The following is a 24,574-nucleotide window of genomic DNA, read 5'->3' as shown; positions in this document are numbered from 1 at the left end:
CAGCATGCCGACCATGGGCCGAGACCCTATGCAAATGCAGAGTAAGAGGGTCTCCAGGGACCAAGCTGTTTATTTTGGATCGTACAAATAAAGAAACACTGTTAATTTTATAGCAGTTTCTTCTCAGAGATATTTTGAGTGTCAGGCTGTGTACGTGTATGTGTAACCAGCATGGTGTGGCCAAGCGTTTTCTAGCCCTCCATAATTTCTGAGTCCGGTGTTAATAACACTCACTGTGAAATGGTTCAAGCAGGAAAGCTGATGAGGCTGTGTGACTCCTGCTTGATGACTGCATCCCAAAATGCTGGAGAAAATCCAACATAGAGTTGAGGGATGCTACTGCCGCTCCAAGAAGGCTCATGGCACATTGCCACAGTCGGTGGGGTTTTTCTTCCAAAGCTCCAGCCTTTCCCCACCCACCTGAACTCTCCAGAAAATTTCCATGTTTCTTATCTCCTGCCATCTGAGGGGAAAAATGTTTTCAGTACATGAAGAGCTGGATGGGAAGGACAGGAAGATGGTTTGCTCAGATGCAAGCCTCTAGGCCTTTTTTCCTCCTGTTTAATGTAATATGGGACTTTATCTAAAAAAAACCCACCCAAACCAACTTATATTAGAATGTTTGAAATGCAAGAACATGGCAAATAGTGTTCAAGTAATTTAGTGGGTGTCTTTTTTCTGGCTGAGACTTCCAGTGCTCGAATCCTTTTAAGACTGTAGAGTTGGTCCGAAGTGTGATGGGACTCTCCTATTCTTTATGACCTAAATCAGTGACCCAAAGCACAATATTTTCTCTAGAACCATCTGTTTCCTCTTCTTGCCAAGGGGATTTCACAATGCCTGGTTGCTCTGAATAATTGTACATGTGCAAGGATATGACTTGCCACAGGGAGAAAATTAACTGAATAAGGGCAGGTGGATGCTCTTGAGTTTTCTGTTGAAACTACTACCCTTTAGAAAGATGAAGAACCATGCTGCTGAGTAATACTTTATGCCCACACTAAATTTTTTTAAGCCTACATATTTAAAAAAAAAACAACCAAAACTACACTTAGGAGCTATCTGGGATAAACAGAGTAGATACCAAGTCAGCCTGTGTTTTGACAGCCCCTTTATCAAATGTCTCCGAAATTTGGAGCGGTGTGAAACACAGGAGTACAGATGTTGGGTGACTAATTCATGCTTCGGCTAAACTTCAATGACCATGAATGCACATCTGTTTCAACTTAGCTATCCACCAAATGGCCTGCAACAAGGTACTCTTCATTACAAACATCGTGTTTTCAATTTTTTATTTTGGATTTGTAAGCGGTGGCTACAGCCTGCGTTCTGGGAAGCGGAAGGTACCCAGGGACTGTGATTAGGGGAGCAATGTTCAGGTCTTCTGGCTCTGGCAGTAAGAGCTTTTTGTAGCATTAGTAGGATTTCCAACGAAAACAACTCCTTTCTTTTAAATCTGTCTTCATACAGGAGACTCGCTTTTTCTTGTTTATCTTATCTGTTCTTATCACCCAGCTCTCTGACCTGCTCACTTCCTGCTCTGTGTATCTTTTTCTTTTCTTAATTAAAAAATTGGGAGGAGGCGGGGAGGCAGACCAAGAATTCCTGGTGAGGAAATGCCATTTATATAAAAATGTCTTGATAAATTCTCAGTATTATTCTTCCAGCCCAATAATCCTACTACAGCATCCTTAAATAAAAGCAAATGGAGGAGAGGGCTTTAATCCATCATTACAATGCCTCTTTGTGAAGTCGATCCCATAACGTGGCTGCAGGATGGTACCCATTGCTTCCTCCAGACATGTCTTCACTTGCGTGCAGCCCTGTCCCTGCACAATACGTCCCTGCCCTAATGAGGAGAGGTGATTTCTGTGTCATGGGGGATGAGGAGATGGGTGGTGGTGACCAGGTGCTTCTCTTCAAGAAGGCATTGGTGTGTCCCTGTTCAGGAGGGTCAATGCTTCTTCCCAGGAGCTCCTGCCTGGCTGTACTTTTGCAGCCAGCAATCACAGATGTCAGAATCACAGATCACAGAATCACAGAGTGGTAGGGGTTGGAAGGAACCTTCGGAAGTCATCTATGCCACCCCACCTGCCAAATCAGTGTCACCTAGAGCAGGTCAGACAGGAACATGTCCAGGTGTGTTTTGAATATCTCCAGAGAAGGAGACTCCACAACCTCTCTAAGCAGCCTGTTCCAGTGCTCTGGCACCCTCAAAGCAATGACTGCAGCATATGTAGCTGCTGTGTGCCTGGAGAGCCAGCCTGGTTCCCAGCTGTGCCGTGAAACAAGCCCCTCTTTCAGGAGGAAGAGGGGAGGTGTGCTTAGCCATCCTGCTTGGGTCACGCTCGCTGTGACCGGGCCCGGGTGACAGCTGGGATGCTGTCGCTGTATGCAGCCTTTAGCACGGATGGGTTGGTCTGTGTCTCCCAGTGCATGCAGCTGTGTTTGCTGGAGACCCTGCAGATGGCAAATGGTGGGGTGAGACCTGCCAGGCGTTGCTGCGGCTGGGCGTCGGGAGGCATTGACTGGGTCTCCTGCTTGTGTCCCATCTCTGCTACGGACCTGGGAACACCATCCTTCTCTTAGAAGTTGAAATCTTTCATGGCTGGGCTCTTTTTTTTTTTTTTTTTCATTTTTTCTTTATGGTTTAGGGTTTTTTTATGAGCAAAACCAGTTCAGCCTTTTGTATTCTTCAGCAAAGTAAAGGTATCGACATACTCATTTTCCTCTCTTCCCAGAAACATTTTTAAGTACTGTGTGATTAAATTAACTTGGAATGGAGAAGCGTAGTATGGCAAAGGCTCTCCTTGAGGAGAAAATATAGCTTTAATAACTAGGAAACTGCCTTTTATTGGCTAGTAAAATTGAGAATGTAACACTGAGCATGCTCAGGTTTTTGCACTAAGCATCTCTATGTACTTAAAGGCATCTGTTCTGTCGGTTTATGCACTGTTAACTAACTGCAAACCTCTTTAACAGCTCCTCTACACTGCTGGAAAATCCTGAGGCAGGACAAGGGCAAGTACCGCTGTCATGCCTGATGACTGATGTTGTAAATGGAGTGAGAAAGGCCCTTGAAGGGGAAGCCGTCAAAGCTGACCTAGTGGGAAAAGAGCGCAGGGACAGGTTTCCTCTTGAAGCATGCCAAGAGAGCCAGGCTTGGATGCATATGGGGCTCTTTCCAGTTTCAGGAAGGTGCAAAGTGATGCACTGTGGAAGGAATGGCTCCAAAATCTTTAATTAATGACTGCCCTTCTGGTGCGCCTTATGACCAAGTTGCTGTTAAGAATAAGGTTTTGCCAGGGCCTGGGCATGCTTCGTGCAGATTTCGGATGTGGAGTAGATGCTTGGGAGGACTCTGAGCAAGAAAAGGCTGTGAAATACGTAGTTTGTAGTGGCAAGTATAAAAATATTTTTTAAAAATGTTGGGGGAATAATATATTTCTCTGTCCTCTCCTGCTCTTACCCTGAACTCCAGTGAGTGAGTGCACTGTAATTTTGAAATGGGAAACGCTTCTGCCAGCTGTGAAGCAGAATGATGGGCTTTAATTAGATGAGAAACGAGAAAATGCAATTGAAGAAATAGGCTTTCAGCGAAGAGAAAGAAAGTGGCATTAAACATCATAGTAGCTAAAGGGGGAGATGCTTGCCCACTGGTAGCACCTGAATCTGTCCTTGTTCAGATAGCTGAACCAGAAGATTTGTACATGGAAAGCTGCAGTAATCACAACAAATAAATGGGTCTTCTTGAGTAACAGGGTAACTTGATTATGTGTTTGGGAAAGATGGGAAATAAAGAGGGTGCAGAGGAAAATCCGTTATCTCTGGTCGGCCTCACTTAATGCATTTTTCCTTTTGTCTCTGCAGCTTGAGGACGTTTGGGACCTGTTCAGTGGAAGCGGCCATGTCGCGAGCAACTCACCCACCCACCTTCCCACTGAGCTTCCAACTCCTGAGTGTTGTGCTGGTGTTGCTTTTCCATGCAGACGGCATACACGCGGAGAGCCCCAGCGAATTGCCTGTGAACGACACCGAGGAGTGCACTGGCTCATACATCTGCAAAAAGGGTGTTATTTTACCAATATGGGAACCCCAAGACCCCTCATTTGGTGACAAAATCGCTCGGGCAACAGTGTATTTTGTAGCGATGGTGTACATGTTCCTGGGAGTATCTATCATAGCTGACCGCTTCATGTCCTCCATCGAAGTCATTACATCCCAAGAGCGGGAAATAACCATCAAGAAGCCCAACGGCGAGACCAGCAAAACCACAGTGAGGATCTGGAATGAGACCGTTTCCAACCTCACACTGATGGCCTTGGGCTCATCTGCCCCCGAGATCCTCCTGTCTGTTATTGAAGTGTGTGGCCATGGCTTCACGGCAGGGGACTTGGGGCCAAGCACAATTGTGGGGAGTGCTGCGTTTAACATGTTTGTCATCATTGCGATCTGTGTTTACGTTGTTCCAGACGGCGAGATAAGGAAGATCAAGCACTTGAGAGTGTTTTTTGTTACAGCAGCCTGGAGCATCTTTGCCTACACTTGGCTTTACATTATTTTATCTGTATCTTCTCCTGGGATTGTGGAGGTTTGGGAAGGCTTGCTCACCTTCTTCTTCTTCCCTATCTGTGTGGTGTTTGCCTGGATAGCTGACAGGAGGCTTTTGTTTTACAAGTACGTCTACAAGAAATACCGAGCTGGCAAGCAGAGAGGCATGATCATTGAGCATGAGGGTGACCGGCCCTCCTCCAAAGCTGATATCGAGATGGATGGAAAGGTTGCTAATTCTCACGTAGAGAACTTTTTGGATGGGACATTGGTGTTGGAAGTGGATGAGAAAGACCAGGACGATGAGGAAGCCAGGAGGGAAATGGCTCGGATCCTGAAGGAGCTGAAACAAAAGCACCCCGACAAGGAAATTGAACAGCTTATAGAGTTGGCCAACTACCAGGTCCTGAGCCAGCAACAGAAGAGCAGGGCCTTTTACCGCATTCAGGCCACTCGGCTCATGACGGGAGCTGGCAACATCTTGAAGAGACATGCTGCAGACCAGGCCCGCAAAGCGGTCAGCATGCATGAGGTCAACAGTGAGGTGGCAGAAAATGATCCCATCAGCAAGCTCTACTTTGAGCAGGGTACCTATCAGTGTCTGGAGAACTGTGGCACTGTCGCCCTGACCATCATTCGACGGGGAGGTGACTTGACCAATACAGTGTACGTTGACTTCCGGACAGAGGATGGGACGGCCAATGCTGGCTCTGACTATGAGTTCACTGAAGGGACGGTGGTCTTCAAGCCTGGAGAGACCCAGAAGGAAATTCGTGTTGGCATAATCGATGATGACATATTTGAGGAGGATGAGAACTTCCTGGTCCATCTCAGCAACGTCCGCGTGAGCACTGAGGCCTCAGATGAGGGCATTCTTGAGACCAGTCGTGCCTCAACACTTGCCTGCCTGGGATCACCATCTACCGCCACCGTCACCATCTTTGATGATGACCATGCTGGCATCTTCACCTTTGAGGAGCCAGTAACGCACGTCAGTGAAAGTGTGGGGACCATGGAAGTGAAAGTGTTGCGAACCTCTGGTGCACGAGGAAATGTTATTGTGCCCTACAAAACCATTGAAGGCTCAGCCAAAGGTGGAGGAGAGGACTTTGAAGACACCTGTGGGGAGCTGGAGTTCCAGAACGATGAGATAGTGTAAGTGGAGGTTTTGTTTGTTACTTACAGTCTCTGATTCTCATGAAATTAAATGCACATGGCACCCAGAGCTGCTCTGGAGGTGTTTGGGTGCCGGCGCATTGCAGTAAGGCATGAATGGCCTTATGTGCTTTGGGGAGCCTGCAATACCGTGTTCCTGCCTTGCTAACAGACAGAGAGTGATGCCTGCTCAGGGGCACTCCACCCTTCCAGCGGCAGGGAGGTGGGACTCGTTTGTGAGCCCAGCTTCCCACACCCTCCCCACGCGCTGAGCAGATCTCTATAGGCTCAGCTCCACAGTGGAGCAGAGAACAAATCCGAGCTCACAGTTACTGGTCATTCATAAGGACCTGTCTTGCGAAGGGCCTAAACTGAGTGTATGAATTGCAGTACCTACTTCCCCTTGCCTGTTGAGAGTCAGGTCCTCTGGGACTGGGCCACAGCTCTGTTCAGGGCTTTCGTGAAGGTCATTGCGCCTCCTCCTCCCCTAGAGGCTGCAGGCCTGGATCATTGTGCAATGCATGTCCTGAAAAAGTATTGTCATGCAGAGAAGCCTCATAGTTAGGATGCAACTGCAAATGTATTTGGCTGCTTGCAAATATAAAAGAGGCTGAAAGCTGTTGGAGGCTACTCCTGAGCATTGCTAGGTCGATGGTGGAAAAATTGTTAGTGCTGTAGCCTTGTTTATTACATTATATGGAGAATATAAATTAGCGCTGTAAATCATGATAGAAAACATCTATCCTTGGGTATGTCATGAAGATATTTCCTTGCCCATTTGGGGCTTTGGGAGGAGCAAACATTGGAAGTTGCATTGTTCCAGTCTCAGGCTCTTCCTACAGTGAAGTCCGTGTCTGTAGATCAGTCCCCACCAACAGTAGATTCTGTAGCACGGAACCACTGCGTAGAACTGGGAGCAGTCACTGATAAAAGGCATTGCTGTGTCAAGGGAGAGCTAAATGTTGGCTTGGGTGTTGGATATCAAACAACTGGTCTCTTAGGAGCTGAGACAGACCCACGATGAGTGCCAAGAATGGGCCTTATGTTCTGTCTGTTACTTGTATCTGCTCGTGCGCACAGGGAGAATGAAGCAAACTGGGGAATCATAAAACTTCTTGAAGTAGGGGGAAAGAAAAAAGTGATTTGTGGTTCTCAGGCAGGGTATTAGACCAGTTGGGGTTTTGGCTTCTTGGGAAGAACTGAGCAAAAACTTCACAGCTACAGCAATCTGGAGGCCAGAACATGCATCTTGTTCACACAAGGGTCAAGAGCACACGATAAGCCATTTATTCTGTCTCCTGAATGATAACTGTAGTAGAGAGGAATGGAGTTATTTGATTATTTTTTTTTTTCATTTTGGGAGAAGGAGGGAGTTGGCTGCAGAGATGCAATGAACTAGGCTGTAAGGATATCCCCCAAAGGCTCTTTACGTTCTAACCAGGTCACTCTGCACTAGCAAAACTGGGCTACTGGCAGGAAGACTTTGACGTTTGATATCAGTTCCCCTGGGATGTGACATGTTTACACGGCAGGCCAAACACATGGCCGCGGGCTCTGCGACTGCGCTCAGATGGGGCTTGCGCTTCCCCCCTATCTTGGATCCGTCACTCTGGCCGGGATCTCTGTACTGTCCTTCAACAAAGACAGGTAGCGTCGCCTGTATCGGCACTGCCTGTTGGTCCTCAGCCCATGATGTGGGGCTTGCAGTGGGACGGCATTTCTCTGGGGCCCGCTGTGCTGTGCCTCTGCTGGAGGCCTTTCGTGCACTGCTGACTTTTGCCAACAGCCCAGTAACCAAGGGGTGTGCTGGAAATGGGCTGACCGCATCCTGCTGGAGCTGCTGCCTGGCCCCCCAGGGCGTGATGGTCTGCCCTCCCCATGGCAGCAAGGCTCCTCGTCCTTCTTACTGGCTCTCAGCGTGTGCACAGCAAGCAAGAAACGAGGGAAAACGGCTTTCTTAGAAACCCAAGTGTGTTTTTTTCTGTGCAGATGCCAGGGCATTGCCGTCCTCTCTCTATTGCCTTTAAACTATCTCTCCCTGGACTTGCAGGGAGGGACGGTACATGGGAAGCACCACTTTAGGAGTTCACAGCTTGGTACAAGTAAGGGCTTGGGAACGGGGTGGGAGGAGATGGCAACTGCAGGGCCATATGTTGACCAAGGGGCTTGCTCCGTTCAGGTGGGAGAAGACATGCACATACCTTATTTTTCTGGGAGAAGGATGAAACCAATTGTACAAATGGCAACGTCTTCCTGTGCCTGGAAGGCAGTGGGTATTCATCTAAAACTTAGCTGCTGCAGTCCATGTTCAGGTGTTGGATGGTACAATGTGACTTGTGGAAGATTTCCTGCAGGTCCGTGTTTGCCTGGGCACAAGTTGAGGACAGCCTTGCAGCACAAAGGTGGTGTGGTCCTGAAATTCAGGTGCTGCTTAGAGGCACCTCTAAGAGGAAGCACCTCTTCCTCCCTTGGAAGAATTTGCTGTAATGTGAATAGAGAAGATGTGCTAGCACAATATGTGGATTGTAGAGCCTGTTTGCTCTGTCATTGCTTGTTAGTGCTACGCTTCAGCTAAATCACAGCTATGTAGAATGCTGCAATTCCCCAGCGCATTTGATTCAATAAAGTTCTAAAACTTCAGGTTTTCCCATGGTCTGCTGGCCAAGAGGTGGCTTTGCTGCCCTTTCTAAAGGTCTTTAGTGCCTCTTCAGCTCTGCCATTCTAGTCCATATCAATCAGCTTGAGAAAATTGAGTACAATGTGTTTTTCTGGGGCACTAACAACAAACGTAGGGCAGTGCAGGGGGACATGAGGATGAAAGAAAACTGTGTACAAGCCTCTATTTTTAGAGGGCTGGCTTGCTGGTAAGTCCCAGTAAAATTAGAAAGCACTGGGAGGGCCCTGATCTTCTGGAGAAGACCTTCCTCCAGTTCCCAAAAGGCCCAGTTACGTAACATGTTGTTTGTTTGCAGCGTCCAGAGAGACTTCCCCATTTTGCAATCTGTTGATGTCCCCTTTCCCAGAGCACACAAAATAGCTGTATAACTGCTGAAGCTATGCCGCTCCTGTGCATTAAACAAAGATCTCATTCCAACACTACCAAAAAAGATGTATAACGGAGATGATGTTGGTCATCCTATGGAACATTTTATCCCAGCATTGCCTGGTAGCCTCTTGGAGCGATGCTTTTCTGCTCCTTGCTCCTGAAGTACAGCTTGTGTGCTCAATGGGTGCATGATGGCAAGCGAAAGGAAACGCAAAACAGTGTTTTGCAAAGGGGTTAGCTGTGCGGGAAAGCTGAAGATGTCTGACTTGGGTTTCGGCAAGGTCAGTCTCAATGATGCTGCACAGGTACCCAAGGCTCTGAGACATCAGTGTAGGACAGTATGCTATGATTTAAAGTGTAAGAGAGAGCCTTCCCTCTGGAGTCATCCTCAACAAGGTGACTCCAGCCTTGTCTCACATCTCCATTAATGATTAAAGCTTTCTTGATAAGAACATGGAGAAGACATGTAGTTGCAAGCTCTTTCTGCCCACCCTTCTACCACAGCTATTGTGGTCATAGAAGAGGTCACTGGTTCATCCAGCCAGTGTATTTTTATCTCCTGACAGAATGCCAAATAATTCAAAAAGAAGTCCAGCCTCCTATCTTAGAGGAGGAAGCAATCCTTCCCCCAGATGATAGGATCTCTTCTCCTCGCTGCCTTGAAACATCAGGAGGGGCAACTCTTCCAGATGTGACTGCAAAGGTGTATGGAAACTGTGTGTTCTTTCAGGTTCAAAAAATAGTAGTTTTTCTAGAGATAACATTGCAACTACAGATCTATTAAAATCTGCATTCCAGATATATGCAGCCACACACCCCCCAAAAGAAAAGTTTTTACTGCATTAATGAGGAAGATGGTACACACAATTATATGGATAACCAATTAAACTAGTATTTCACCTATGCAGGTACACCTGTAAATGCATGGAGAATCTTATGTCAGTAGATCTTGCTGTTCATAAGATATAGTTTGGCTGCTTTTATAAAATGCGTCTGTTGCAGGTTTAGGAAGTGACACTCTTGGCTCATTGAATTTGACTTGTCCAAGCCAGCTTTGGCATTTCTCTGCAAGCATGTATCTAGGAGCCAAATGCTACAGTGACACAAATATCAGCTAAATCCTCGGATTTTTTAGGGTAAGTATCCCCAGAGACCACATAGCCTCCCTCCCAACAGCCCTTTAAAAATGTCAATAAACATAGATTGTGGCAGGGGGGGAAACAAAGTGGTACTGCTTTTTTAAGTTCCCCTTTTCTTTTCCAAAAGAAGTTGGGTGAGGTATTCGTAAAGAAACAGCAAAAATAAAATCCTGAGTCAGCCCGGGGACCTCTCTCCCTCAGTTTTGCGTCCATGGCCTGCAGCTTCAGAGGGAAAAATGAAACCTCCAGCATGGTCAGCCTTGCAGCAGGAGGCAGCTGAAGAGCAGAGAGTCTTCTGGTGTGGCAGAGAGGCTGCTGTAAAGCTGGCTGAAGGTGAAGCAAACAAACATTCCCCTTTTCAGGGTTCATCCTTGAAGACAGGATCTCTCTCTTTGTCCATCCCGCTTTGTTTGCCTGGGTCAGTGCACCCCCTCCCTCGCAGGCCCTGGCTTGCGCAGGGTTGACGTCTGGAGGCACACTGTGAGGTTTCAAAACAGACCAAACAAAGATTAAACTCTTATTTAGCCTGCTTCCAGTGCCCAGCTTGGGTTTTAGAGCCTGTTTTCCCCTCGCCACAGGCAGTCTCACCTGGCCCAATGGGACTCGCAGGCAGCTCAAATGCGGCCACCAGGATCTAGGTCTTGGGTCCTTGGCAGGAGCACCCAGTGCCCCGGGTCCACCTTATGGGAGGTGGCCCCAGCCATGGCCCACAGCAGGGAGCTGAGCACATGTGTCCCAGCAGGCTGGGGCGCGGCATGGGAGCCTGTTTCCCTTTCCAGGGGAGTTTTGTGGAGAAGTTCCCTGGGGCTGAAATGTATCGTTGCTTTGGGTCCTGAAGGCCAGCCAGCTAGGTTGTCCCCTCTTCAGGGGAGAAGATACAGCTATAACAGGGCGAGGTATCTTTTCTTTTTCTCCTCTCCGTTCACACAATGTTTAGACTTTCCCGAACACTCCTAAAATGCTAGCCTTAGTATCTCCCAGCCACGTGCATCTCTCTTAAAGTGCTGTGCTCTTGTCTCACTGGCGCTCGACAACCCCTACATTTCTGTTAGGAGACAGCAAGGAAATAAGGCCACATGGTCTTTGCGGACCTTGCCCTTTCTCCTGTGCCCAGGTGCCTGCAGGTGCTTGCTGTTGTCCTGTGCACACAGACACAGACGTGGTGGGTACTGAAAAAATCATTCCCAATTGCCATGTCAGGGCCCAAGCCTGCAAAGTGCGTACTCACAACTGTGTCTCTAAGTAAGTGTCTTATGGATTGATTTGGTCCTCTCCTCCCCAGAGTAAGGCTGGTGGCTCTGCTCCTGTGGCATGTCATCGTGGTGGTGTGGGACAAGTCCTGCCGTAGCCGACTTGGGGAGGGTGAGCACGGGATGCAGTCTGCACCGCTTGCCCAAATAAGTCATGAAATCTAGGAACTTGATTTGATGATGTCCCCTGTGGAGGGGATTAGGCAACGAGGTTGTGTTGCTGGATGAAGCAAGTTGTGCCAGCACATCACTGGGGGGACTGGTGGGGGGGAGAAGGGTGAGGACAAGAGTGGTTAGCTCTCACTGAAGAACTGACACAGTTTTTGTCCTTGAAAAACCAATGTTTCCTTATTTGTAATGAGCTGTTGTTGGCAATTTACTGCTGCCAGCTGCATCTCTGTGGTTGATTAAGGGAGCTTGGATCTTAAATATGTAATAACTCTCTGAAAGCCATTGAGAGGCAGTTATTAGCTTCATCAGGGCCTGTGTACACATCCGCTGTGCTCCTTTATGAAAAGGCTACCTATTAAATGCATTGTAGTAATTTATAAAACACAGGATCTAGGCTTGTTTTAAGAAATTAAAGCAGCAACCCTAGCAAAGCCTGTTGGCGTGGGAGAGTTATCTTGGAGTGAGGCGCTGCTCTGCAGCTCCTCGCTGGGGAGACAAAAGTAGGGGATAGGAGAAGCCCTGTCCTCCCTTGCAGGCTCTCTTTTTCCCTGGCGTGAGCTTTGAGCACTGCTGGAAGCAGCATTAGCATCAGCTGTGATATACAGGTCTTGTCAAGAGAGCTGGGATCCATCCATCTCCCTCCTGCGCCCATGGGATCCTGTACCGTGGCAAATCCTTGGGCAGGGAAAGGTAAATATGTTGGTACACGGGACCCTGATGCAAGTCCTGAGTCCAAGTTGGGCAACTCCCTTGGGAACAGGCTTCTTTCCTCTGAGACTTTGCCCCCAGGTTTGACCCTGGTGGATGGCACTCGGTAGTTTTCTTCCAGCAGCAGGGCTGTGTTTGTGGGCTTAAAACGAGCGCAACAGAGGAAAAAGCAGACAGCTGACCACAGCTGGCATCCAAGCATCTGTGCAGATGGGCAGAGAAACATCTGCTGTCATCCAAAGCCAAACGGAGAGGAGAAGCGGGACCTGGCAGGCAACCGGCTGAGTCAGAAACAGACCCTCCCTCGGGGGGAGAGGCCGAGCCCGGAGGCTGCGGGCGGATGGAGCACCATCGGCCGGCTCTGCTGCGGGGGGGATGCCGTGTCGCCATGCCCTCGGCAGGCAGGCCTACCAGAGGTGACGCACAGTCTGCCTTCTCTGGGTCTGCCTTGTGTGCGGCCCTACTGGCTATGCTCACACCAGGGACAAAATGACACATTCATTAGCAAGGACACGCATGTCGCTGCCATGCAAGGGGGAAGACACCTATGCTGTCCCTTGTCTCTGCTCCTTGGCCTGTTCTCCAGCACCACAGGATAACTGTGTGAGCTTAACCTTCACAGTCTGGTCTTGCTGAACCACCTGTATTTCTACAGTACTCTCAGATGAGGAGCTTTGATTAAAAATTAGTGTTTCATAGAATCGTAGAATGGTTTAGGTTGGAAGGGACCTTAAAGATCATGTAGTTCCAATCCCCTGCCATGGGCAGGGACACCTCCCACCAGACCAGGCTGCTCAAAGTCCCATCCAGCCTGGCCTGGAACACCTCCAGGGATGGGGCAGCCACAGCTTCTCTGGGCAACCTGGGCCAGTGTCTCACCACCCTCATAGTGAAAAAGTTATTCCTGATATCTAATCTAAATCTACCCTCTTGCAGTTTGAAGCCATTACCCCTCCTCCTATCATTACATGCCCTTGTAAAAAGTCCCTCTCCAGCTTTCTTGTAGGCCCCCTTCAGATACTGAAAGGCTGCAATAAGGTCTCCCCAGAGCCTTCTCTTCTCCAGGCTGAACAGCCCCAGGCCTCAGCCTGTCTTCATAGCAGAGGTGCTCCAGCCCTCTGGTCATCTTCATGGCCTCCTCTGGACCCACACAGTGTTTCACAGCCAGCGTTTGTGATGGCCGGGTGCATGGCCTAGCTGCACTGGTACTTGTGGACATATTCTCTGCTTTGCAGTCGCAGGCATGGCTGGAGTTAAGGTCAGCCCTCTCCAAGTCATAAATGCCATTTAGCCTGAGGACATCTCGGGAGATATCAAAAAATCTACTAATAACATTTCTGACACTGACATTGGAGGCGTTGCGCTGGTTTCCAAGAATGGCAATGCTGGATCCTGGGTGACAACAAATAATAACGGCATTCTCTGATTTAAAAATATCTTAGCGTAAGAGACAAAATATTCCCACTGCTGTGCAAGTAAGAGGGTGACCAGCATGTGCCTCCTCCGTCCAGTCCCTATATGGTTCCATTTCCATAGTGTCTGGACTCCTTCCTACACAATCAAAGTAACAATAAAATACGTGTGACAATGAGAAACAGAGCAATAATGAATAACGGGGACACAGAATGGATCCCCAGGAACTAGATGCTGGAAAGAGAGAGAGGGAGTCGATGGCATACACCTGCCCCATCAGAACAAAGTCCTTTCCAGGGGAAGGCCCTCTGAGTGCAAATGCTCCCAGGTGGCTGAGGACAGGGATGGAGATGGGCTGAGTGGAGTCCAGCACAGAGATACTACCTTTGGGTTTTTCCTAGAGGTGGTTTAAATTTTATGGCATTGCTGTCAGGAAGCTCCTTTGCTCTTTGGAGTGCTTGAGTGGTTCCCCTGGTTATTTGCCCCTGGTGTGCAACAGTCACACACTGCGCTATTTTGGGGTCATGCGATGTGTCTCTAAATTAACCACAGGCCCAGTACGCCCTGAGGAGAGCCTTGTCCCAGAGGCCAGATGCACCATCCCCAGGTGACAAAGCTGTTGTCTCGCTGGCTGGGACGTAAGAAGGACATGAAGTTTCTTGCTGAATCCAGAAAAAAAAACGACAAACAAAAAAAGGATTGATTTGCTCTGAGTTCTTCTCCAAACTCTGTTGCTTTCTTCCAGGAGAACAAAATAGTTATACATTGGGCCTTTGCAAACAATGTGGAGCAGAAACGTGTCGATCTGTTAGAGTGCTCATCAGCCCCTCACGCTGCATGGGCAGCCTCTCAGCTTTGCAGTGCTGGCGGCTTGTTCCCTGCCCCTTCTCCCCGGCGCTCACCCTCGCATCTCTGCCCTGCTCGTCTGGCCTTGGCTCTGCCCTCCTCCCAGCCGAGACCTTACCCCCACAGCCGGAGTGCTCCTCTCGGCAGGGCTGTGACAGATGACTTCTCCTGGCATGCCTTTAGATACGGGCAAGAGACACTCCTGTCTGGAGACTGTGGACATTGTGCTCGAGGGGTTGCGCATCCTCGGCTGCAGCCCTCTTTTCCCTCTTGGCAATGCCGTCCTGCAGCCCTGGCTCTGCTGTCCTAACACTGCACAGCTCTCACATGAATACGCAACCGTGTCACAGCAGATGAGGCAGGAAAAAAAGTGTATTCTGCGGGGAGACTGGAACAGAGCTGCGATGAGCAGGGGAGAGACACGCTGGTTTCATTGAGAATGGGAGGCTGGATCTGAGATGAAACCTGTTGCTTTGGCTCAAACAGGTTGGGAGCAGGTTTTACCTGGCACCAAAGTCTGCACAGGGCTTTGTATTTGCTTAGTTCAGTAGATCTGCATTCACACTTTAGGTTTGGTTATTGAAATGCATGTTCGTCCTTAGAATCATAGAATGGTTCCGGTTGGAAGGGACCTTGAAGATCATCTAGTCTACCCCCCCTGCCATGGGCAGGGACACCTCCCACTGGATCGTGTTGCTCAAAGCCTCAGCCAATTTGACCATGAATGTCTCCAGGGATGGGGCATCTACCACCTCTCCGGGCAACCTGTGCCAGTGTCTCACCACCCTCACAGTAAACAATTTCTTCCCAATATCTAATCTAAATCTCCCTTCTTTCAGTTTAAAACCATTACCCCTTGTCTTATCACAACACTCCCTGATCAAGAGTCCCTCCCCATCTTTCTTGTACCCATTAGGGACTGGAAGGGGCTCTAAGGTCTCCTCGGAGCCTTCTCTTCTCCAGGCTGAACAGCCCCAACTGTCTCAGCCTGTCTTCACAGCAGAGGTGCTCCATCTTCGTGGCCTCCTCTGGACCCTCTCCAACAGGTCTATGTCTTTCCTGTGCTGAGGGTTCCAGAGCTGAATGCAGTGCTCCAGAAGAATCATACAAAAATGAGAAAATGGATCAGTTTAGAAGGGAGGATTGTAACAGCAGCGTGGGAGTGTTGGGTCAGAGTCAGGCCGAGCATGAACTAGACAAGAATTAGAGGGTAAGGAGATACCCTGTCCATGCCTTAGCAGTGCAGAGGGAGAAGGGAAAGGGAGCTGAACAACAGATTCCACCAAGAAGTCCACAGGTCCCTCTGTGGACATCTGTGCTCATGAGGTCTGTGGGTGTAGGACAGACATGATGTAGCCTACCTGTCCTCAGACCCACCGGGAATACTGAAATCTAGCCTCATGCTGTTAGGGGAATGTCTGAGGGGTTCATAGAGCTGCTAGCAGCCCCTCTGGAAGATTTCCTGGGCAATAGGTGAGATGTGCAGGCAAGCTCAGGAGCTGCCATCAGAAGCAGCTCAGCCAGATTAGGTCTGCTTCTGTACCTAAAAGAGCCTAGAATAAATCAGCACGTTATTTGTAAGTACCTCAGAGATAACAAGGAGATGAATAACAGCCAGCATATATTTGTCAAGAACAAATCTTATCAAGCCAACCTAATTTCCTTTTATGCCAGCCTTTTGGGTAAGGGAGAAGCAGTGGTTGTCATATCACCCAGCTTCAGAAAGGCTTTTCATGTTGCCTTCTTCAGTACTGTCGTAAGGAAGCACTGTCTAAATGGGGCCACTGGGCTGATGGGTTCAAACCTGTCTGGAAAGAGAAATGTGGCCCTGGATGGGGGTGAAAACGTGTTCAGCAGGTGCTTGTCCTGAACTGGAGCTTGTTGGGCATGGAAAAGAGAAGTTTGGTGTTTAAACTTGCAGAGAGAAAGAGTGGAGAGGCTGTAAGCATTATTGAAGGTGGGACTGGGGATTTACAGGGATGGGATGGGATGGGAAATAGCCTTAGCAGAAGCAAGACACTCTAAAGTGCTTGTGCAAGAACAGTCATAAGCACAAATTCCAGTGGGAGGGGATTGACTGAGTCAGGGGGTGCCATTGTGAGCCGGCAGCCAAATCGGAGCTCACGTCGTGCTCTTGCTATGAATGAGACAGATGTCATCCTGAAGGTATTCGCAAGGACTGCAGCCATCCTTAAGCTCTCTCTGCACAGCTGTGTCCAGTTCTGAGCACTCGACTCCAGAAGAAGTTGGGGAGAGTCCAACAGAAAGCACAGAAAATGATTGGTCGTCTGAGAAATGTGACCCAAGGTGAAAGACTGCGAAAACTGGGGCTGTTTAATTTAGAAAGGCACAGGCGTAGGGAAGGTCCAAGCCGTGTAAAGGGCAATAAGATATTCTCTGTGTCTGCGGGGTCTTGAGGAAGCAACAGAGGCAATCCAGATCAGACAGGAGGGAAAATTTCCTCCTAGTACAGGTGGGTCCACTCAGGAGCAGCTCAGGGTGACCTCTGTCAACAGCAGAGGACAGCTTAGAGACACTGTTCAAAAACTTACTGAAGATATCAGGTGTATTGTCTCTTTTAGGACAGGATTGGGTGAAATGAGGTCTTTAGGACTCTTTCTCTCCTGTTGATATGTGCTAGCCAGGCAAAAGAGTTGCCCTTCAGTCAGGTGGCCTCTGTCTTGCATGGTCTTCTGCTGCAAAAGTGTGATGGGGTAACATGCAAAGCAACCTACAAATGGAGCAGAAAGACCAAATGCGTGCATACGTATGCAACCTTCAGAGCTTCCCTGTGGCCACCCAATCTGGGCTCTTTGCTCACAACGGATATCTGGGACAGGGCCAGTGCTCGCCTGCCGTCTGTCTCCTGTGCTGATAATTAGATGCAATCCAAGCTTCCCTGCAGGAGAGCCCTGTCCCCATGGGGGAAGAAGCAAGGCTGCACAGATTAAGGAAGCTAATTAGAGGGGAAGAGAGCGCTGGTACTGAAGCCCCAACAGTAAACTCTGAAATCTAGATAAGGGAGCAGTATTTAATTATATACAATTAAAACACCGCATCTTAGCCCCCTGAGAACTGGCAGTCTTGGGGAGCCCTCGCAAAGGTGCTAATGAACAGATCTGAAGGCAGTGGTGGGCTAGGGGCTGTGCTTATTAAACTTCACCTGCGAAACACATCTGAAGAGAAGAGCTAGGAAAATTCCCCTGGACCACCGGCTCCTTGTGTCTGTGTGGTGTCCTCCCTCTCCCAGAGCAGGTGATGGGAACCCAAAGCTCTGGCGCTGAAAGGGAGATTGCTCTGCTCTTCCATGCGCAGACTATTGCAGCCACCTGTGCAAGGAGGGGCTATCCTGAAAGCGTAGGGGAAATTGGAGAGGGTTTTAAATACTTGGCCTGAGAAAGAGAAACAGTCTTTGTGCCCTTCTCTCCCAATGCACAGGAGACAAAGCTCCTGCCCCTCTGCCTGCCAGCCAGGGGCCTCCTGGTACCTCCAGGGAGCACCATGCCAATGTTCTCCTTTGCTCCACAATCTTGCAAAGTTATCTTGGGTTATTTTCCCACAAGTTTGCTCTAGCCACTAAAGCAGCTACTTCCACTTCCTGCTCCTTTGCCACAGCACATATATAGCCCCTGACTTCTGATCCTTTAGCCTGCCCTCTCCAAGCCAGGAGGGCAGTCTGATTTCCCTGTTGCACTCTGTGCCAACTAAGCCAGCAAGCTTTGTGAAACTGCAGCAGTAGCTTTTATCCCATAGTCATTTCTGGGTGTTAATGTAGTAAAACCACAACAAGGGAAAGTTTGGATGGATTCATATCATCTGGCAGAGTAGAACTGCAGAACCAGCCTGAAGTTTTCCAAAATTCCTCTTCCTCAGCAACTTCAAACCCTTAAGGAAGGCTTTATTCAGTCTTGGGTACCAAAGGAGGTGATGCCTGGTTTATTTTGTAAATATAAAGTGCTAGAGGGCTTCTACCTCCTCAAGGCAGTAACTTTGAAAAGCACAAGGAAAGGGATAGAGCTCCTTTTCCTGCATTCTTGTCTTGTGGTATTCCTCTTTTGCCTGGTCTTTGTCCCCACCTTCTTCTAGGTCCATGTGCAGAACCCCTGAGTAGCATCTGCAGTGTTGTCACAAACAGCTTCTCTCTAGTCATTCGGCTGCTTAAAGTGTTACAAGACCTGAAAGCGATGCCAGTGCCGTTGAGGTTCATTTTATTTGCCTGAGTCTTTCTGGTGATGTTTTCCTCTGCCGTGCCAAGAGCTAAAGCCTCAGGGGGTTCTTCACTCATTGTGTTTTAGGTGAAAATTAAATTTCTTGTTGAATCCCAGAGCTCCAAGAGTTGGGGTTTTAAGAAAAATGCTGACTAGCATCTGGAGTGCCCTGTCCGGCCCTTGGTGTGGCAGGGGAGAATTTGCTGTGCTTTGGGGGGAGCACTGCTCTCTATTGTCAGTCCTGCAGAGCTGGAAGGGAAGGTGGGAGGCTTGAGTTGCTTCTCAGTTCAAATCTTCCTAGACCTAGTAGGAACGAGCACGTTGATCTCTTGCAAATATACAAACCAATTTCTACAAAGCGCTTGCTAATGAACCAAAACAGCAGTTTGTCCTTTCGGTGATTTGTGGGGAGTCAGTAAAAGACTCGACCTGGGGAGCTCGTTACGCTGCTGAAGTAGTGCGTTTTTAGTGAGGCTGCTGGGAAGCCGTTAGCTGCTGGCTGCGAGGCAGGGCGAGAGGTTTGGCAGCGCTGGGAGGAAACCTGTGAGAGGAGGTGTCTATCGCCTCCGTGGGTGCGAGCACGGGGCTGGCTCGCCATGGGGGCAAGGCATCCGGGCCGTGCGGGTTGCGGGGTGAGAGGCAGTTTCCACCTGCGGGCGCATTGATATCATCCTGGGGTCTCCGGTCACAGGTGGGGAAATGGAGAGCGGAGCAGCAGCCTGCTTGGACACTTAGCCACGTGCATGGTATGAAGGCAGGGACCTTGTGGAAAAATGCAGTCGGACTCTCGGGGCTCAAAAACCAGGCACTTAATCCTATACATCAAAGGGAGTGTGGCACTGCTCAGCCACAGCTCTGCTTCACGGGCACAGCGCGTGTGTCGCCTTCAGCTATTGCACAGCTCAGCTACAAAGCTAATTCGCACCGTTGCCCTTTCCTCTTGGTGTGGGTAGACAGACTTACACAGCAGCTGTGGCTATCTCCGAAAGGGATGCTTATATCTCAAGGTGCCCATATAGCTACGGGTTGCATATGCCTATGCCTCAGCAATCAGAGGAGGTGGCAGAGCAAACAGGGAAGTGCATGTGTGGGGATGAGGTGGGATAAGGTAAAAGAGAGGTGAATGCATGATGAAAATTAGAAAGGGAGGAGTGGAAGGAAAAATGAAAGAGGGGCCAATATCACAATGGTTTGTGAGTGCTTCCTCTCAGCTGCTGGTGAGCACTTCCAGAGCTGCAGCGTGCTCAGGGTCATGTTCAGAGTCCCATCAAAGCTTAGAGCAAGGTTGGGTTGCTCAAGTTTGCAACAGGAAAAAGCTGTTTGGCTCTTGCTACAGAATGAGTTTGACATCCATGCCTTAAATGCATTGAGCTGGTACTGCACAAGATGCAGCTTCAGCGTGCGCGCAGGGAAAGCCCTGGCTTGGCACTGGGCAGCAAGGGTAAAAGCAATGAGGAAAAGAGAATTCTTCTGGCCTTGCCAAGAAAAATCGCTGCACCTGGGAAAGGGAGAACTAAATTGATCTGAATTTTCCTGCTATTGGTCAGCATTTTGGTGCTGAGGTAGTGACAGTCTGTGTAGATGGGTACATGCATGTGAGAGAGGGAAAGAAAAAAGGTTACGTGAAGAGCTCCATATTTAATATTGTGTTAATCCCTTCCCTCACAGCTAGAGCAGAGGTTTAAAATTCCTTTGCTGGACATGAGGGGAAATGTACTGATCTGTGTGAATGCTATTTAATTAGGGAAGAAAGCTTTACCTTTCAAGAAAGTGGCAACTGAATAAATTAGTTTGGAAGTCTGAAGAAATTAATTGAAGTTTGGGGTTGTGGGGTTTTTTTATTTATTTATTACTTCACAGAAAATTCAAGTTGCATTTTGAACCAAACTTTCCTTCATTAACTCTGGAAACTTAAGCAGGGAATGAGTTTCAGGCCAAGGGTTTCGAAAACCCCCTGCTAACAGCGACTGTGGCAGAAGGTGAAGCAACAGCACTTCAGCACCTCAGTTTCTCTGTGAAAGCCAGTTATGCTGAAAAGGTATATATCAAGCCAGGCAACTCGTGCAACAGCTCTTTGCAAGCAGGGATTTGCTTCTAGCACCCTAGTTACGTGATGGAAAATCCTGCAAAGAGGCACGTGGCAGTCGCAAAGCCACATACCAGCTTTGGGCCCAGAGCTCAGCGTGATGGTGGTCTCCACCAGCAACCACGAGGAGTGGGGCATAGTGCCTGCCCTCCGGTCCTTGCCGAGGTACAGCACCCTTTGATTTAATGCATGAGTTTAATTCATTTATTTCTTCTTGAGCTTAGGCACATGTACTAATTAGAGGAGAACTGGAGAGCTGTGCTAGTGCATTTGAGCACGGGTAGCTTGAGGCTTGCATTTGGTCATTAAAAATGAAGTAAAATGATGTTCTCTTAGCACCAGTTATTGTGAGCAGGGGCCTTGATTTGGCAGCAGTTATCTCCCCAACACCACTGCATTAATGACTTCTAAACGCAGAAGGAACAGTGCGTCATTAACGCAACAGGGTGGTGTGAAGCCACCGTATGAAAAGGAGGGGCTGAGACAGACTAGTTTATGACGCGCTTGTAACAAACCTGGACTAACTGGCTGAGTTTAAGCCCTTGGGAGGCTGGAAGCCAAAACATTTGCTGACCCGTGAGGGGAAGCCCTTCCCACATGGACATCCTCCCGAGGATGGGGGCGTGCTGCAGGGTGAGCAAAGTGGGTCTGGAGACACGCCAGCACAAGCATCACTCTCTCCTGCTCCTCCCTGGGTTTCTCCATCAGTCCCATTACAAAACAGGGCACGCAGCCCCGGCGCTTACAGTGAGGGGGAACCAACGTAAGGATTTCTCTCCAGGTTTTGCCAGGAGAGGTAAAACCCTCCCAGGGAAACCCAGCTCGTGTCTCCTGAGCATCTTCTCTGCCTGCTGGTGGGTCCGAGCAGCCCGGGTGACTTTCGAGTGAGGTTTTCTTCATTGCTCTGCTGGCTGCAGGCAGGTTTTGGTTGAGATGGAGGCCATCAATTTTTAAACGTAAATGATAGGCTGTAAAGAAAGGCTTCGTCTCACAGCTGGTCTAAACTACAAATACAACATGTATGTCAAAGCTGCTAGAGATGGCCTGTAAAGGTCATTTGGCTTACCTCCTTGTGTGACAGAGGTTGTACAGGCTTGTTCCTTGTCATTCCTACAACAGCTGGAACTGGGGAAATGTTTGATTGAGGGTTTTTCCCCACTGCATTTTCTCCTCTCCGTGAAAATGCGGAAAATTGGAAACTCCACAGAAGCATATCTGTTTTTCATTTAAAAACCTAGAGGAGGAGAAAACGTACAGATCTGGGTGGCGGGGGGGGGTGAAGAGGTGGCTTGATTTTTAGGGAAGACACCTGGGACAAAATAAAATGTCACTCTTACCTACTTCAGTCCTCAATGACAGAACTGGAACTAGAACACTAACACTGAGTGACCTGCAGAGATTTGCTGTGCTGGGGAGGCCCCAGGCCGTGATGCTGCTGTAGGGGTGCAGTCACGTTGGTTGAGGTTCGGTTGGGAGGGAGGTGGAGGTTTGCTTGCCTACTGCGACTGTGGAAATGGTTCACATCTTTTGAGCTGCAGAACAAAATTACCTTCAATTTCTTCTCCTGTCTCTCTGTCCCCTGTAGCAGTGCTCTCCAAAGGTGGTTGCAATGCAGGCGTAAATAAAATTCAGCACGCACTGGGACTACACATACCTGAAGCCATAACGGAAACCTTAATGAGTTAAATCAGAGCTTGTATTATCTAATTTCTCATTGTGAACCAGTTTCTCACGTCTCTGTAGATAATTGATGTGGTGGAGAATAGTTCTTGCCTTCTGGAAGCTGGCTGCCTTTTGAAATGCTCCCATCAGAGACGTGTTTTTCAGGCTTATACTTCTTCTTTCTCATTATCTTGTCAATGGGAGCTTTCTTTGCACCGACTCCACTGAGTGGAGGAAGGAGAATGAATCGGCAGGTAACACAAGGCCATTTTGGTGTATGTGGGCACTGTGGTCCCAGGAGCAGCTCCTGCTGGGTGAAGGGAGAATAATTCCCCTTTCTGCCAGAGGAGTTGCAAGGTTGGCTGCAGCCTGGCAGAGGGAAGACGGCTCAGCCACGGCTGTGGCTGAAAATGCCTTGAACCAGAAGGGTTAATCATCTGGCCACTGCTCCTGTTGGTAGGCTCCACAGCCGCTCCTTCAGCAAAGGAGCTCTTTTCAAATCTCAAAGCAGACAAAGGCAGCGCATTTTTAAAGTCTAGAGGAGTGTAAAAGACTGCAGATAAACCTGAAGAGTTTTCCCCAGTAGCTAAACCCCTGGGTTAAATCTGTTGAAATGGTTGAGAGAAGATCCAACAAGTATTTGTAACACTCGGATTTCTACCAAGGATGCTCCACGCTCACCTGAAAGTGTGCAGACAGCTCTTGCCTGTCAGCTCAGGAGTGTAATCGGCTGGGTTGCAAAAGCATCAGACTGCGTGCAAACATCCCTGCTCTCTTTTGGGATTTGGTCCTTTTCCTTTCCAACCTTGTGGATGGTCACATCTAGCAGATGTGCCTTCCCTTTCAGATCTCTTCTTCCACATGTCCTATCCGGTGTTCGCAAGCACCAGGTGTTTGGTTGTGGCACGCAGGTTACCGGGTTTCTGAGGCATGCAGAACGAAGACTGACAGGAAAATGGCTCTGTAGCACATGAGGAAGCTGGGAAGGATCAGCAGGCATCAAGGTCTCTCCTGACCATACCTAGTCCTCCTCTGGGGTTGGAAAACCCCTTCTTCCCACAGAGTCCTCGTATTGTCCCTGTTCTCACCCCGGCCTCCCCTCTGTCCCGCCACTCCAGTTTCCTCTCTCTGCTCGTCTTATGAGTGTCGTGGGCTCAGAGGAAGAAGGCTTGTACCCTGCCTCAAGCCTGGTGGGGCTGGGTCATCCTACCCCAAAAATGTGCTGTGGGTACCTACACAGGCATAATGCTGCTCGTTTGGCCTCGCAGGCTCCCTGCAGAGAGAACAGAGAGTCCGGTGGGCTTAGTCCTCGGGTGTCAAAAATTAATAAATGAGCTGTGTTTTCCTGGGATGTAAATCAGGATGCCTCGCTGCCCCAGGATGCTCGGTGGTGCATGTGGGTGCCGCCTGCTGCTGCCGGCGGGATGAGCTCCTGCTGCGAAGGCCACCGGCACTGGTTAGAGAAGCCAAGTTCGCGCCGTGATACAGCCCACCTAATACCTACCAGCAAAAGCTACTGGGTTTTGTGTTTCCAACTGCAGTTCTCAAGCCTGCATCTTCTTACTTGCCACCACTGCAAAGAGGTGTGGTGTGTGTGACAGTGGTTTCCACCCTGGGAACTCACTGTTTGCTGTGGCGTTACTGCTGCTTTGGCACTGACTGAGACCAAAATTTGGTTGGTTGGTGGTTTTGTGACCATGCCCCGCTGAGACATAGCATGAGTTACTGAAAGAGAAACAAAAGAGGGTTTGTATTTAAATAGAAATGGTTCTCGTGGCTTTGTCACCACATATGGCAGGGACATATGCAGAAATGAATTTGCTGCTGTTTGCCTAGTAACAATGAGCAGGTTGAGACAGTGATGTTAGATCTCACAAAAGGAAACATGAATTTTCTTTTCTAATCTCTATTTTTTAATTCAGGTGTTCACGGCTGTTTTCTTGAAACCGAGTTGCAATTAAGGAGTGGGGGCGGGCGGAAAGGCATTCGGCTGCCATGAAAAAGGAACAGGCAGCCCCAGCGGCACATGGGCTCGTCTGCCAGTCAGACGGCTTTAGGAGATGTCCTCTGCAGAGGCTGATCTCTTGGTGAGGACCAAGCCCTGTGAGCTCCCGCTCAAGGTTTACCTTGAGTTGGCGAACTCACTGGACCGGTTTGCAATTAATGTTACAGGTGAGCCATTCGAAGCCCACATGGAGCAGACCGGGGGCAGGAATGCCAGCCCTTTGCTTTTGAGCACGAGGCCATCTTGGTGGTGGAGCGCATGTGCATGGCAGTGCCTTGGAGAAAGAAAGCACTTGATATCGCTGTTGATTCTTCAGGGTCTATGAACCTGTTCT

At 49.0% G+C, this 24,574-nt stretch overlaps 1 protein-coding gene across 9 annotated transcripts in view; it reads left to right on the top strand.

Moving 5' to 3' along the window:
* Positions 1-24,574, top strand: part of SLC8A1 (solute carrier family 8 member A1) — a 146,758-nt gene that overhangs the window by 24,468 nt on the left and 97,716 nt on the right. For all 9 annotated transcript variants that reach the window (XM_063328310.1, XM_063328309.1, XM_063328306.1 and 6 more), the window contains exon 2: positions 3,871-5,706. In XM_063328310.1, the coding sequence (XP_063184380.1) occupies positions 3,871-5,706 (1,836 nt within the window). The remainder of the gene's footprint in view (positions 1-3,870; positions 5,707-24,574) is intronic.

This window comes from Chroicocephalus ridibundus, chromosome 3 (assembly GCF_963924245.1).
Source record: "Chroicocephalus ridibundus chromosome 3, bChrRid1.1, whole genome shotgun sequence".
Lineage (NCBI taxonomy): Eukaryota > Metazoa > Chordata > Aves > Charadriiformes > Laridae > Chroicocephalus > Chroicocephalus ridibundus.
Note: the sequence above shows the minus strand (reverse complement) of the source record. Positions and strands in the feature narration are given on the sequence as shown.